The sequence below is a fragment of the Vombatus ursinus genome, unplaced genomic scaffold (assembly GCF_900497805.2).
Source record: "Vombatus ursinus unplaced genomic scaffold, bare-nosed wombat genome assembly UNPS02014858.1, whole genome shotgun sequence".
NCBI lineage: Eukaryota > Metazoa > Chordata > Mammalia > Diprotodontia > Vombatidae > Vombatus > Vombatus ursinus.
The window spans coordinates 1264524-1279723 of NW_020954636.1; the positions used below are offsets into that span (position 1 = coordinate 1264524).

The following is a 15200-nucleotide window of genomic DNA, read 5'->3' on the forward strand; positions in this document are numbered from 1 at the left end:
TTTCTAATTGTTCATTCTTTTGGATTTGTTTTACAGTGTCTTGATTTCTCATAAAGTCACTAGCTTCCAATTGCTCTATTCTAATTTTTAAGGAAGTATTTTCTTCAGTAATCTTTTGGACTTCCTTTTCCATTTGGCCAATTTTGCTCTTTAGGGCATTCTTCTCCTCATTGGCTTTTTGGACCTCTTTTTCCATTTGGGTTAGGCTATTTTTTAAGGTGTTACTTTCTTCAGTATTTTTTTGGGTCTCCTTTAGCAAACTGTTGACTTGTTTTTCATGATTTTCTTTCATCACTCTCCATTTGCCCTCTACTTCTCTTACTTGCTTCTCAAAATCCCTTTTGCGCTCTTCCAAGGCCTGGGACTGATTCATATTTTTCTTGGAGGCTTTGGATGTAGGAGCTTTGGCTTTGTTGTCTTCTTCTGGTTGTGTGTTTTGATCTTCTTTGTCACCAAAGTAGGATAATATAGTCTGACTCTTTTTGGAATGCTTACTCATGATCCCGGCGAATTACTTGAGTTTTGAACTCTTTGTTAAGGTAAAAGTCTGCTTCCAATGTGAAGAGTGTACTGTCCCAAGCGTTGGGGGTTTGTACAGCTGTTTTCAGAGGTACTTCTAGGGACCTGTAAATTTTCAGTTCTTCCAAGGTGGTATGCTAAGTGGCAAGGTGTTTCCTCTCCACCTCCACAACAAGCTCCACTGCACCAGTGTTCCTCCTCACCCCAGGACCGCCCCTCAGAACTGTGACCCAGATCCAAGCACCGGTAAAGCAAGAGATTCCTGCCTCAGCCCTGGCAAAGAGATCCTTGCAATCTTGCTCTGATCAGCCACTCAATTCCCCCTCAGTCTACGGGCCCAAAGCTCAGGAAAAAGTCATGGTCCTGGGCCGCACTCGAGATTTGCCTCTGAGACCTAGCTCCTCTCTCACCACAGTCACAGACTTTTCCCACTGATCTTCTAAGTTGTCTTTGGCATTCAGGGGTTGAGAAGTCTGGAAACTGCCACAGCTGCCCGTGATTCAGTCCTCTGAGGCCGGCTCCAGGGTCACTGTGGCCTGGACGCCCAAGCCAAACTGCGCTCCTCTCCCAGCCCTGCGCAATATACCTTTCTGATCAACCATCCAGGCTGTCTTTGGCTGGAAATTTGTTTCACTCTGTCTCTTTGTGGGTTCTGCTGCTTTAGAATTTGTTTAGAGCCATTTTTTTAGGTATTTGGAGGGCTTTGGGAGAGAGCTCAAGACAGTCACTGCTTTCCCTCTTCCATCTTGGCTCCGACCCCAGATTATTTTTTTTGTTGTTGCTTTTTCTCATCTTTTTGTTTTGGCCTTTTTTTAAAAAATGTGAGCTCTCAGCTGGGATGGAAGGGGATTGTGTCAGTGGCTATAGGTCCTGGCTGGTTACCTGGAGATATTGCCCTGAGGTCCCAGGGGGAACCCTTATGTCTGGTGCTGTGCTGAGAGAGAGGAGTGTGGGGGTGGCTGGTGCTGCTGGAGGCTGTAGGGGTTTGGTAGCTTACCTGGTGCTGAGCTGGGGTCCTAGTGGTGGTGTCTGGCATATGTTGAGGTCCAGTGGGATGTTTCTGCATTTTTCTGGGCCTACACTGAAGCATGTAGAGGTCTGACCACTGGAGGATGCCTATTATCTAAGGCATGTGAAGGTTCCTGGTGTTGGCATTTGCCAGCTTCACCACACTGGGGTCAGGATCTCCTACTGGTTTGCTGAGGTGAGACTTACTGCTGGTTTGCTGTGTTGCTTTTGTATTTGCATCCTCCATTGCTTCCATGGCATTTTACATGTAGCTGGTGATTAGTAGTTTTAGCAACCCTCCTAAGGGGACAATACACTGAACCTGGAGTCAGGAAGACCTGATTTTAAATTAAGCCTCAGACATTTACTAACTAGGAGACCCTGGGCAAGTCATTTGACCTCTGCCTGCTTCAGTTTTTTCCTCCATAAAATGGGATAATAATAGCACCTACTTCCCAAAGTTGTTGTGAGGATCAAATAAGATATGATTTGTAAAGTACTTTTCCTGTTGGAGAGATCTTTGAGTCTGTTATTTTTTCTTATGATAAAGTACTTTAATTTTTAAAGCAAAGCATTCATTATTACTTACAACTTATAAATGAATTAGTAAGCAAGTTTCTAGAATTCTAGTAAAGCACACTTGGGGTGTGTGTGTGTGGGGAAAGGGTTTGGTGGGGGTGGGATGGGGTAACTTCTTATGACTATTTCTCCCTTAAGGTTACTTATTAGGATATGCTTATCTGCTACCATCTAGTGGTATACCGTGAGAAGTACTGAAAAGAAGAAAAGCCGAAGTGAAGGCAAGCACACATATACCACCACTCTTCTCACCTCTGAACTGAGGGGTTGTGAGCATGGTTGCACAGCTCAGAAACTATGAGAGTAAACAATGCTATTCCTTTTAGCAGCAAGAAGCAAGTGGAAGGATTGTGAAGGAGCAGAATGATATTATGATGTTGGATTCTTGGTAATAGCAGATTTCAAGTGTCTCCACTTCATTTCTGTGTTTTTCTGAGATCACTGCAGCAATACAGATGAAATTCTTGGGTGAGAGTAATATAATGCAAAAGTGCGAGGAAATTTTTTAGCATTTCCTACAGTATGATGAATAATATTTCATACTTTAATATAATTTTCATTACTATACCCCACTTTCCCTTAATCCTCATAGGCTGGTGAAATGAAAAAGAAGTACCTTTTTCCATCTTTAATTCTAGAATGACTCCCTCTCATTTCCTTTATAATCCCACCTTACCTTTTTGCATTTTCACCCAGTGTTCCTTATTCTCCTCCTTGGGGAAAAGCAGGACAAATTCAATCCCTTGTCCAGCAAACAACCTGTTAAAAACTTGAAGCCAGACATCATATCTTTCCTAAGTCTCTTCTTCAGGAAATGCTCCAACTGTCTTCAATCAATTCTCATATAGCATCATCTTGAGGCTCATCACCATTCTTGTTGCCCTCCTCAAGATACTTTCCAGCTTATCCATGTCTTTCCTAACATTTGCCACTTGGAATTAATACCATACTCCACAGAATTTTTTTTTTTTACCAGGAAAGAAGTATAGTAAATTGGTACCAAAATAGAGATTGCACTAATTATTCAATTTATTCCTATATATAATAATATTTAATTATTATATAACTATGACTATATATTATATAAACACAACATATGTAAATATTATGTTAATATAGACTACATATTAAATAAATATAGATTACATATTAAATACATATTAAATATAAAACATATAACATAACATATAAATATATAATAATAAATAATATATGTCTCTGTAGCTTTTGTACCTCTGATTGTAAGGCTCCAGGGTGGAGTACAAAGTCCTACCAAAGCCTCCATTTAAAGAAGATTCAGAATTCCCAGCCAACTCTTCATTTCCTTCCATCTGCACTGCTTGGTTTGGCTCCACCATCATCTCACTCCCAGGAACGACTACCTTCTCCCTGCCCCTACTCTCCCTTTAACTTCCTTTTGTATATTGTTTTCTCCCATTGCTATGGGAGACTGGGCCATTACCAGTCATCCTGATCTTGCCACTGACTCTGATAACTCTGGAGGAGAGAGGGTGGCTGATGACTTTGCACAACTCTGCTTCATTTAAATCCAATTCATTTGTAGGTCAATACATCACTTTCCTGATGTCATTGGTCCTCTTTGAGAGCAACAACAATCCCCCGTAAGATGTAAACTCTGTTCATTAAGGCAGATACTGCCTTTAAAAAGATATATATATGTATATATATATATATATATATATATATATATAAAATGTACAATGTATATATATGTATTTTATATATATATATATATATGTACACACACACACACTCAGTGCTTAGTACGGGACCTGCCACATAGTAAATGATTAATAAATGTTTATGGAATTTAAATAATTTCTTCAGAGAGAGATGAGACCTCTTTAGGGTGTAATCTAGGGCATACTTCTCCTAGGGTAAGGTATATCTCCAACATCTTTCCCTCAATTACCTATCCCTTCTTTTACATAAGTTCCTAACCCAACAAGGGTTGTTCAACTCCTAGTGTTTCAGGGACACCTTGTTTTCATCATTCTAGGCCTCAGGTTAATAGGACTTTGGGCTGGAAAGTACTTTAGAGATTACATAGTTGAAGCCCTTTATTTTTACAGATGAGGAAACTGAACTCAGAAAACTGCAAATTCTTACCCAAGGTCACACAAGAGGCAGGAGAATAAAATTGCAAACCATGCCAATGTCTTTGCCAAGAAAACCCAAATGGAGTCATGAAGAGTTGGGCACACCTGAAAATGACTGAACAACAACAAAAACAGAGTCAGAATTTGAACCCAAATCCTCTGTCCATACTACCTGCTACCTGATGGTGACATTAAGAAATGAGCTAACACTTGAAAGACTAGAGAAAATGGTTGAAAATATGATCAATCTGGGTAAATCTTCAGGTTTAAGAATTTTGGGAAGAAGATAAAATCAAATATTAGATGAAGCAGAAACTGCTTTTAGTGACAGCTAATAACTGATTCATTAGAGTTCAATGTGGTAAAATTTTTTGTTACTTTTTTCCTTCTTTTATATTCTTAGATTTCTTATGAAAACAAACTTCTGTGACTGCTAGAATGGCAGACAGGCCAAAAATAATAATCCATCTGTGTTTTTGTTTTCAATTTTAAAAACTCTAGTTTGACAACTATTGGCAAGTGTTTTCTATGTGTAAACTACAGTGAGAGACTTTAGACTTTCAAAGACAAAAAGAGAAGTTCCTACCTTCAGGAAGTTTACATGCAACATGTATATATTTAAATGTAATTAGAAGTGATTTCAGGAGGGATCAGGCAGTAGCAATTGGAGATATCAGGGAACATAAATATCATGACAGAAAGATAAGACTGGAGCTATCCAAGGTATGAAGGCAAAATGCACCAACTGAGGCAGAAGATGGAATGCCAAATTTAGGGAATAGCTGGTAGACCAGTTAGGCTGAAATGAAGATATCCTTAAAGTCCAGTCCCTTATAGCTTATATAGATGTTATAAAATGGAAACTTCTAGAGTCAAGTTCAAAGAATAATTTGTTAATTATTGTCTTAAACTTTTAAGAAAATGTAAGAGGCCAAATGTGAACATTTTATGAACAAACCAAGTTATGTACAATATTTTTATGTTCCTAAACTAACAAAGTTACTTCAGATCTGAAAATATATTGCAATTGCTTTGATTTGCCTCAGTATTTCCACTTCCCTCTCAAATGAGGAAAAAAATAGAATTTGTTTCTTTCATGGTTTCAAAATATTTAATCTTTAGAGGGGAAAGAGATACTGAAGTAGGGAAGAGCAAGCTGAGGGAGTCAGTGCTTGGTTGTTTCACTTGTCTTAACAAAGTAGAATATGAGGTCATATCTGCTGAGAGGGAAGGGGTTGAATTAGGTGCTTGAAGAACAGAGAAATTTTGGAATAGCCATTGTAGGGAATGTGCTAAGGGATCAGTAAAGTGTGAAAAATAGCTTTCCTGAGCAGCAGTGATGGATGACCCATGGGAATTGGGCATGAATTTATGGAGGACAAGGCTAGCACAATTTTGTTACTCATTCTTTAGTGCCTCTCCCAAGTGGACAGAATGCTGGACTTGGAGTCAGGAAGACTTTAAATTCAGCCTCCTATATAATTTTCCACCTACCAGATTGGCTAAAAAGATAGAAGGGGAAAGTGACAAATGTTGGAGGGGATGTGGAAAAATTGGGACACCACTTTACTTTCAGTGGAATTGTGAACTGATGCAACCATTTTGGAGAGAAATCTGGAATTATGCCCAAAGAGATATTAAACTATCTGTGCCCTTTAACCCAGCAATACCACTATTTGATTTATTTCTGAAGATAGTTAAGGAAAAAGGAAAAGAACTTATATGTTCTAAAATGTTTATAGCAACTCTCTTTGTGGTGGCAAAGAACAGGAAATTACAGGGATGCCCATCAATTGGGGAATGGCTAAACAAGTTGAGGTATATGATTGTGATGAAATCCTACTGTGCTATAAGAAATGATGAGCTCAATGATTTTAGAAAAACATGGAAAGACTTGCACACAATAATAAAGAGTGAAATGAGCAGAACCAAGAGAACATTGTATACAGTAACAATATTGTTTTAAGATGGACTTTTAGTGAATAAGTTATTTTGAGTATTATAAATACCCAAAAGTATAAAAGACATATGAAGAAAGATGTATCTGCATCCAAAGAAAGAACTGATAAGTAGAAGTATGTATAGAATAATTTTACACACATGCACACACACAAACATACCTATTTGTGTCTAATGGTAGCCATCTCTAGGGTAGGGGTGGGAGGAGGGAAGAAAAAAAGAAATTTATATGATAATTTTGTCATATATTTGAAAGGAATATCAAGTTTTGCATAGCAGATTTGCACTTTCACATACAATCATCATTTTATTGGACTATGTTATGGAAATGCTTGTTTTATGCCAAAAATTAAAAATAAAATTAAAAAAATTCAGCTTCAGACCTTTACCAGCTATGTGACTTGGGCAAATAATTTAACCTCTGTCTGCTTCAGTTTCTTCCTTTATGAAATAGGGTAACAATAGCACCTACCATATTTCACTGCATAAAAATCATCACAGATTACATGCCATTTTTTGCAAAAAGTGGGATGTGACCACTATGTGAAACTTTAAAGATTGTGCCCATATTACTTAAAAACCATTTATTGCTAAAATGTCTTTGGTGCAAGATTAGGATGCACAGAATACTTTAAATTTAAATTGGGAAAATGCACATTTTACCACATCACATGACTTACTCATGGCAGCTTTGCCTGTCCAACCACACTCCCCTTGCACCTATGGCTCTTCAGTGTGGTGAGTGACAATATGCTTAGTTCTGCGGTGCTCTAAACAAACCCCTCAAGTTAGCTTTCAGAAATATACTGACAATATGCAATCACTGAGAATTCTAGGTTCATGGTTTAAAACGGGCAAAAGATAAATGTGTATCCATATGCCACTGGTGAATACATTGCTGCTCTGTTTACCTTCTGTTCTGATGAACAGAATTATACCATGCGATGATCACATTTGAAAAGTTATAAACCAATTTTTGGACTAAAAAAAAACAGGGTGCAAGGATTATGCAGTGGTGATGATTTTGTGGTGAAATGCAGTACTTCTCAAGTTTGTTGTGAGGATAAAATAAGATATTTTTAAAGTATATTGCAAATCTAAAAACTCTATACAAATCTAGCTACTGTTGTTGTTGTTATTGTTGTTATTATCAGTGCAGGAAGAAGTTGGTAGAGCTGATTGGTGTCTGGGGTGTGATATTAAAATAATATTAAGTCCTAGCAGTTATAGTTTATAATGCCCAAATTGGATTTCACAATTTCACTGAGTCCTATCTACAGCATTTTCTCAGGGCTCATATCCAACAATTTGCATAGGATGCTCACCACCTGGGACATTATTATATTCATGGGCTTCTGAAAATAATAGATCAGATTTGCATAGTCTTTTATTGCCTATGAGCCCAGTAACACAAAAGAGAATATAGGTATGTTACAAGGAGGAATAACCAGAGACCTTGCTCTTAGGTAGTAAACAGCAAGGATTATTGGGGTGAAGCTAGTCAGAAGCAGTTTTTGTCAAAAGCTGACATTAGAGGAGAAGATTAGGTGTGGAGTGACCATAAATGAGTCACTTAATGCCTTTGAGCCTCAGTTTTCTCATCTGTAAAATGTGGATAATGATAGCCATAGTAATTTTCTTACAATGTTGTTCTGAAAGTCCAATGAAATGATCTATGTAAAATTCTATGTAAATGTCAGTTATTATAAAAAGAAAAATCTTTGCTATGGAAACCAACTGGTACCTAGACCCTGACCAGGTATTGGAAGTGAGGATTGTCTCCTTTCCTTTCCTTCCTTCCTTCCTTCCTTCCTTCCTTCCTTCCTTCCTTCCTTCCTTCCTTCCTTCCTTCCTTCCTTCCTTCCTTCCTTCTCTCTCTTTCTCTCCCTCTTTCCCTCTCTTCCTTAGGGAGACATGATAGAGAGGCAATCTGCTTGAGAAGATAAGAGATGATAGGATTGAGGGTACATATTGAGGGGCCTGCCTTGGCAAGGAAAAGGGCTACTTCTTTATGAGAGATGGGTGGAAAAGATGGTGAAGGAAGATATCTGAGTGATAGGACCTGAAAGGAGATAAGAAGAAACTCTCAGTGAATAGCCTCAATTTTTTTTTCTGTGAAAAATGGAGTGAGGTTCTCAAATGAAATGCTAATGGGATGCTTTAGAGGCCATAAAGAAAGATGGTGATTTGGCTGTCTCTCTCAGACCAAAGACCCCTAATGGTGGTGGAGTCACAAGAGGAAGTGTTCCTGAGGCATGCCGACTTAACCTTGATTGGTTAATCAAATGGGAGGCAGGCTATCTTGGGTGAGTAACTTAAGTAACTCAAATCTTCGTCAAAGATATCAATTTCCATATTATCTGTCTTGAAAATAGGGAGAATCAATATTTCTCTAGAGCTGTCTCAGCAAACACAGTCAACAGGCATACACTCATTAACTTAAACTTAGAATTTCTTCTATTGTCTGATTAGATCTTGAACTGGGTAAACCTCTAAGAGAGATTTCTCATTATTTGATTTCTGGATGAAGAATTAGAAAAGGGGAAAAACCTTGTTCCTAATACATTAATTTGTTAGTAAATATAAGAGAGAAGTATTCACTTCTCACAGAACTGATACAGGCCTCATAGAGGTCATCATGAAGGCCTTGGGAGGAAAGACATGATGTGAATGTGGGGAGGTTGTACAAATCCTGGACTGAAAACTGGTTAGGCTCTGGAAGGGAAACAGAACATCCAACAGAACCCAAGGTGACTTGGGAATCACTGGGAAGGTCCTGGAAGGAAAGGAAATTTCTAAACTCAAATGAGATAGCCTAGGTTCATGGAGTGACAGGTGAGGAAAGAAATAGCTTGATTAAAAGAAAAATTGGCTTAAATTCTCTTGTTAGCTAGCTAGGTGTAGCTGACTGGGGAGTCTAGTCACAAATGAGTTGTAATAGTTCTGAGGCTATGAACTAAAGACTTGGGGAGAAGACGCTAAAGACCAGAAGAAGGCAGCTCAATGGCAGACATTCAGCAGAGCTCCTTAGTAGGGATCCAGATGGAAGTGATAATAGATACATAATGAACCTCAGCTGTGTGGAGGAAGTAGCTCCCCTGATGATACCACCAAGGATGTTGGTTGCTCTGGGGCGGGGCGGGGGGGGGGGGGGGGGGGGAGCATCAGCAGTAGAAACTTGAGTTACTCTGATGATGCATCTTGTGCATCCTTTCCCTCAGTGGAGATATGGCAGCCCTATGTATAGCAGAATCTTTCTTGTCCCTTATTTTGCTATACTATCTAATGAAATGTCCTTTGCTTTGTATGAATGTAATCTCTGGTTGGTTTGTAATGTCATGAGATGTGATTTTGACTGGAGACTGACCCACAATATGCCTAGAACCTGGCTCAGCTGTCAGGACTTACCTAGATGAGTAGAGACACAAGGACTCCCATTTGTCTTCTCCTTAGTTACATTTTATCCCTGTTCTTTTTAAAGTTGTCCTTCATCCTCCTTTAACTCTCTTTCATTGGCTTACATACAGTGGGCTCTTTGTGGTGACAGACCCTCTTCCACTTTGCTCTCTTGATGTCCTCTCACTACTCCTGCTATACCAGGCCTTCCTCTGGCCCATCCATCCCTTCTCCCAATTCCTGAATTGGCTGATCTGAAGTATTATCATAGAAATCTAATGGGACAGAGCCATTGATTGAAGGTTGGAAGGGCCCTGAGACATCAGAGAGTCCACCCCCCTCATTGTACAGGTGAGAAAACTAAGATCCAGAGATATTGAGAAGTGTAGTTATTGGCAGAGCCAGGATTTGAATCCAGCCCTTCTGATTTCACATCCAGTATGCTTTCCATTGTATTGTATTGCATTGTTCCTCATTTTACTTATAGGGCAGAGTTGGCCCTGGGCAAAATAAAGTGGGAGAAGTCTGTGCCTTCATTCCATGCCACCCACCTCCCCCTTCTCCCTTTCAATTACTCAATACCTTCACAGTTACTTATCCTCAGCTTCTCAGAGTACCTCCCCTCCCTACTCCTGCACTTAACCTCATGGGATACTTTTTCTCTGAGTAGACACTTGTCCTATTTCCTTTTCCCTTCATAGAAACTCACCTGTCTTGATTTACACTCCCCCAGGGTCTTGCTACTGACTGGGATCAGGAAGAAATTGATGCCAAGGTGTTAATTAATGATATTTTTGTGGAACAAATGGAGTTGAATCATTATTCAGTTAGACAGATTCAGAACTGGTTGAATGGTGAGGCTCAAAAAGGTGCTGTAAGTGGTTCAATGTCAACTTGACACCTCAAAAGAGGCACTTGATACACTAGGCACAGGGAGCAAAATAGATGTGTGAATCCAGGGCATGCATGGACAACTAAGTATTTACATTATAGACAGGAGGATGTTTAATAGTATGTCTGGGGCAGGGCGTTAGATAAGAGGATGAGTACAAGAACAGGAAAGGGGGAAGATCTGGGAAGCCTTATTATAGCTAGACTTAAGAGAGGAAGCAGAATAGGCAGGTAACAAGTATGTATTATTTATGGGGAGGTTCTTGGAAGGAGCCAGGATCAGTAGCCTATGTCCAGGTATTTCCTTGAGCCTGGCTCTGGTTAGGGACAGGCAAATCTAGTATAAACAAATAGAGACTAGTTTCAGTGAATGATCCATGTCAGATTTGCATCCATAAAAGGGGTGAGATTCTTTTTTAATCCACATTAGGCACATATAGTGTCCTCCTGCTCCTCCACTTTCTCCTCCAGCTGGGCTCCTGCATAAAGCAAAGAGAGGTGCTGAATCCTTGGAGAATCTGGCCTGCTATCAGACATCTTCTGGGTAAGGTGTCCTGGAGCATCTGAGTCTCAATAGGAGCTTGGTAAACAAAGAATGCCCAGCCTACTCATTGTCTTCTTCATGATTTTCTTTCTCCTGGAGTCTATGGCAGGAATCATAGAAAATGGTTTCATCATCATTGTGCTGGGCAGGGAGTGGGTGCGATGTTGGACCCTGCCCCCTGGTGTCATGATCCTGGCCAGCCTGGGCATCTCCCGCTTCTTTCTGCAGTGGGCAGCAGTTGTTAGTAACTTCTCCACATATTTCTCCCTAATTTACAGAAGTCTATACCTTCGTGTTCTCTGGAATTTTACTAATGTGGCCACACTCTGGTTTACTACCTGGCTTGCTGTTTTCTACTGTGTGAAAATTTCTTCCTTCACTCACCCAATCTTCCTCTGGCTGAAATGGAGAATTTCCCGATGTGTCCCCTGGCTACTGTTGTGTTCCATACTTATATCTATTTTGATATTCATCTTAACTTTAATAAAGGCCTATCATGATTACCAACTGCCAGTCACTGGAAATTACTCAGAAAAGACCTCTTTGGATGATAGGACATGGTTATTACGGAGGCATTTTTCCACGCATCTGCAAATGTTTATGTGGTTAATTCCTTTCATCTTCTTCCTTGCCTCCATCATCTTGCTCATTTCCTCCCTGTGCCAACACTTGGGGAACATGCAGCACCACAGTGCTGGTCCTCAGGATCAGAGTATGCAGGTCCACATTACAACCCTGAAGTCACTTTTCTTCTTTCTCTTCCTCTATGCATCATATGTTCTGTCTCTGATCGTCACCAGCATAGAATCTATTTCAATTTGCAGCCCTCAGTTTTGGGTATGGGAAGTAATCATCTATGCTGGCATCTCCATCCATCCTGCCCTCCTGATCCTGAACAACTTAAAATTGAGAAGGGCTCTGAAGAAGATGCTTCATGACCCAGAGACTGCATAAAGGGAATTCAAGTCTGAAGTGGTCAATATCAGTAATCAATATTGAGCATTATCAATATTGCTGTTTGTGACATAGATGCATAAGACTTAGACAGGAGAGAAGAAAGGAAGGAAGGAAGGGAAGAAAAAGATATTTTACTATGTTCTTGTGATACTTTGACATTGTAATAAGCACTGGGGACACAAAGACAATCACTTAGGTATGAACTTTTCATCTTTTCCATTCTCTCTTCTCCTACTGCCTAGTTCCTTTATCCATAAGCCCTGTCAATTTTTCTTCTGTAACATTTCATAGTTAATTGCAAGGTATTTTGCGGGATGACTTCCTCATTTTACAGATGGGGTACTAAGGCCATGAGAGATCAAGTGACTTGTCCAGGGTCAAACAACTGGTAAGGGTCTGAAGCAGAATTTGAACCCAGCTCTTCCTGATTCCAAGTCTAACATTTACTTCATTTCATCATGATTTTACTTTTCCTTGTCTTTTATTCTCATACTCACACCCACAGCAACAGGAATAGTCCCCGTCCCATGCTCTAAACTCCTTGTGCCCACATGGTCATACAATCCTTTTTGCTGGCTTCTGTGTCTATCCTGCAAAGAATAGTCAGATACACCTCAATTACTGGCAAAGGGGACTATAGGCAAGTCACTTAGCTCTGGAAGCCTTGCTTTCTTCATCCAGGAAAAGAAATGTGCAATGTATCTGTGTGTGTGTGTGTGTGTGTGTGTGTATGCAATGTATGCTTTATAAATATGTACAATATGTATATGTGTGTGCACACACACACATAAATGTACATTCATACATGCACACACATACATACACATACAAACAATGGAGATAATAATATTTTCTCTTCCTACCTCAGGAAGGTACAAAGCAAAGTACTTTATCAACCTCTAAATGGTAGAGGTACAAGATTTCTTGCTATTCCACTCTCACCCTCTTCAGAAACCTAGAGTGGCTGTCAATTTCCTGTCACAGTCCAGCTGAAATGCATCATGGGCTTTAGCTGACCACAGCTCTTTCCCCATTGACAGACACTAGACTCTTCCATTGGATTTGCCTCAGATGATTATACTTGAAAGGCTTTTTCAGTCATGGCCTGACTTTTTTTGTTTTCCCATTCCTTTCAAAACTCAGCTGGAAATACACCTTCTATTCCCAGTAAAATGCCAGCTCCTTGAAGTCACACGTTTTTGTCTTTGGACCCCTAGAACAATGGCATAGCAGATAAGGACCCAGCCTCTTTGTCAGGAAGACCTGAGTTCAAGTCTTACCCAAGACATATGCTTGCTGGGTGACTCAGAGAATTGACTTAAGCTCTCAGGGCCCAAGACAGTGCTTTAAAATTATAGGTTGCTGAGCAGGTTATGATTAGCACTGGGATTTCCTTATACTAATGAAATGACTGGTTTACTTTCCTTGCTTCACCCCACCCCCCACCAATAAAAACAAAGCAATACTCTTTCTACTTAATCATAATCAAACTAATCATAAACTAATGTGAGTCTGGGATAGCACCCACAAAGGGATGGAGTCCAGAGGAGGGCGGTAGCTAGCTCTCTATAGGCCTGACAGATGTCCAAAGAGCTGGGATGACTCTGGGTCCCCTCTGCTGTTGGGTGGTTCATATGATATGTGGGAAAAGTATTTGATAGCAGATGAAGCATGAACCTCACTACCAAACAGTCTAAGACACTGGTCACAGTGCCCAACTTGGTGTCATATTAGTTACTGAGTAGTTACTTGTTTGAATTTAACTGTTACTCTTCCTTTAATATAATAATGTCTTTTTGGCTTATAAATACTCAAACAGTTCTATGATCTTATCCATTTGGCAGTTCCCTCCAGTGTTGCAGGTCATATTTTATACATGCCTATGTATCTCCGGTGATCTTGTCAACGTACTCTCCTAAGCTCTTTATAAGGTGTATTCCCAGTGCTCTGAAGGAAGGCTTTCTTCTTCATCTTCTCTCAACATCTTGAAGATACTGTGGAGCACACTGCCTGTTTATATGTTTTCCTTTTCATTTGCTATGTTATGATAGGACCAGAATTTTAATGACTCAGCTTCCAGGACTTCCCTCTTCCCCTTGGAAACGTGATCAGTTCTAGCCTCCCTGACATAGCTTCCTGGCATGATGGAATGAAAAGGTCCCAGCCCATTGAAATCAGAGTCTCTCAGAATTGATGGATGCTTGCAATATGTGAGTCTCCATAACCACTTGACTTACTGACCAGATGAAGTTTCCAGATGGGGAGGAAGAGGACCCTGTCCAGAGAAGCTAATATCCATGTTGTATATTCTTGCTCTCTTAGGGCAAGGTAAACCTCCTCCTTTATTAATTTTCCAGTGACTTGAGAGTACCTCATTTAGTTCCAACACTGCACATGTACCAAGAGGGTACTGGCTTTAGAGCCATGTCTGCAAAATAGGTGACCAGCCTATCTTTTCTTCCTGACATACAATTTCTTGATAACATCTTTTACTCCTGTTCTTTTTTGCAGTTACTCATTAGCTCTATTTTGAAGCTTGCTCACACTCACCATGTCCTTTTCCTTTGTCCACTGCAGTGTACTCATTTGTAGTTCTTCAGAGACGATGGTTCCATTGCCATATAGCAACACTGGTAATATGTCAGTATGGAAAGATGGTTCTTTCCTTTCATGGGAAACTCGTGAAACAAAAAGATGCCTATGACGAAAATATTCCCCTTAGGTTTGGACAAATAAGAGATGGAGAGAGAAAGGAAATGTCCCTTTCTCCATTTCCCCCCATCTTCCTCCTTTTCTGAAAATCTGTTAGTTTATTACCTAGAAGATATTGATAAATCTGAGTTTATCACTATGGAGTGAGGGAATCCAAATACTTGTAACAGTAAAAATAGAAATAAAATCATAGACCTTGGAGGAACCCAGCCATCATTTGGTATTACCACTAGGGGAAATGTGATTAGCCCAAAGTAACACACTTATTCAGTTAATGGTAGGTCTGGCTCAGAGGAAAAGAGGAAGGAGTCGAGAAGAGTAATACAAAGGAGACAAGAATTGTAAAGTGAAAAGTAGAAAGAAAGACCCTTGAGAGGCTTGAAGGAGAGGCCTAACCCAAGAGTAGGAATGATCCTTGGACAACTGAAGAGAAACTCCCTGCTCAGCTAAGCACAACTGTATTCTACACACCTGGGTTATTAACATGCAAATAGTCTTTCATCTCTATCTATGTC

General features: G+C 39.8%; 1 protein-coding gene across 1 annotated transcript; it reads left to right on the forward strand.

Moving 5' to 3' along the window:
* Positions 1–11067: 11067 nt before the first annotated feature.
* On the forward strand, positions 11068–11970 carry LOC114027261 (taste receptor type 2 member 134-like). The gene has a single exon (XM_027841251.1). The coding sequence runs from the start codon at positions 11068–11070 to the stop codon at positions 11968–11970; it is 903 nt and encodes a 300-aa protein (XP_027697052.1).
* The last annotated feature ends 3230 nt before the right edge of the window (positions 11971–15200 follow it).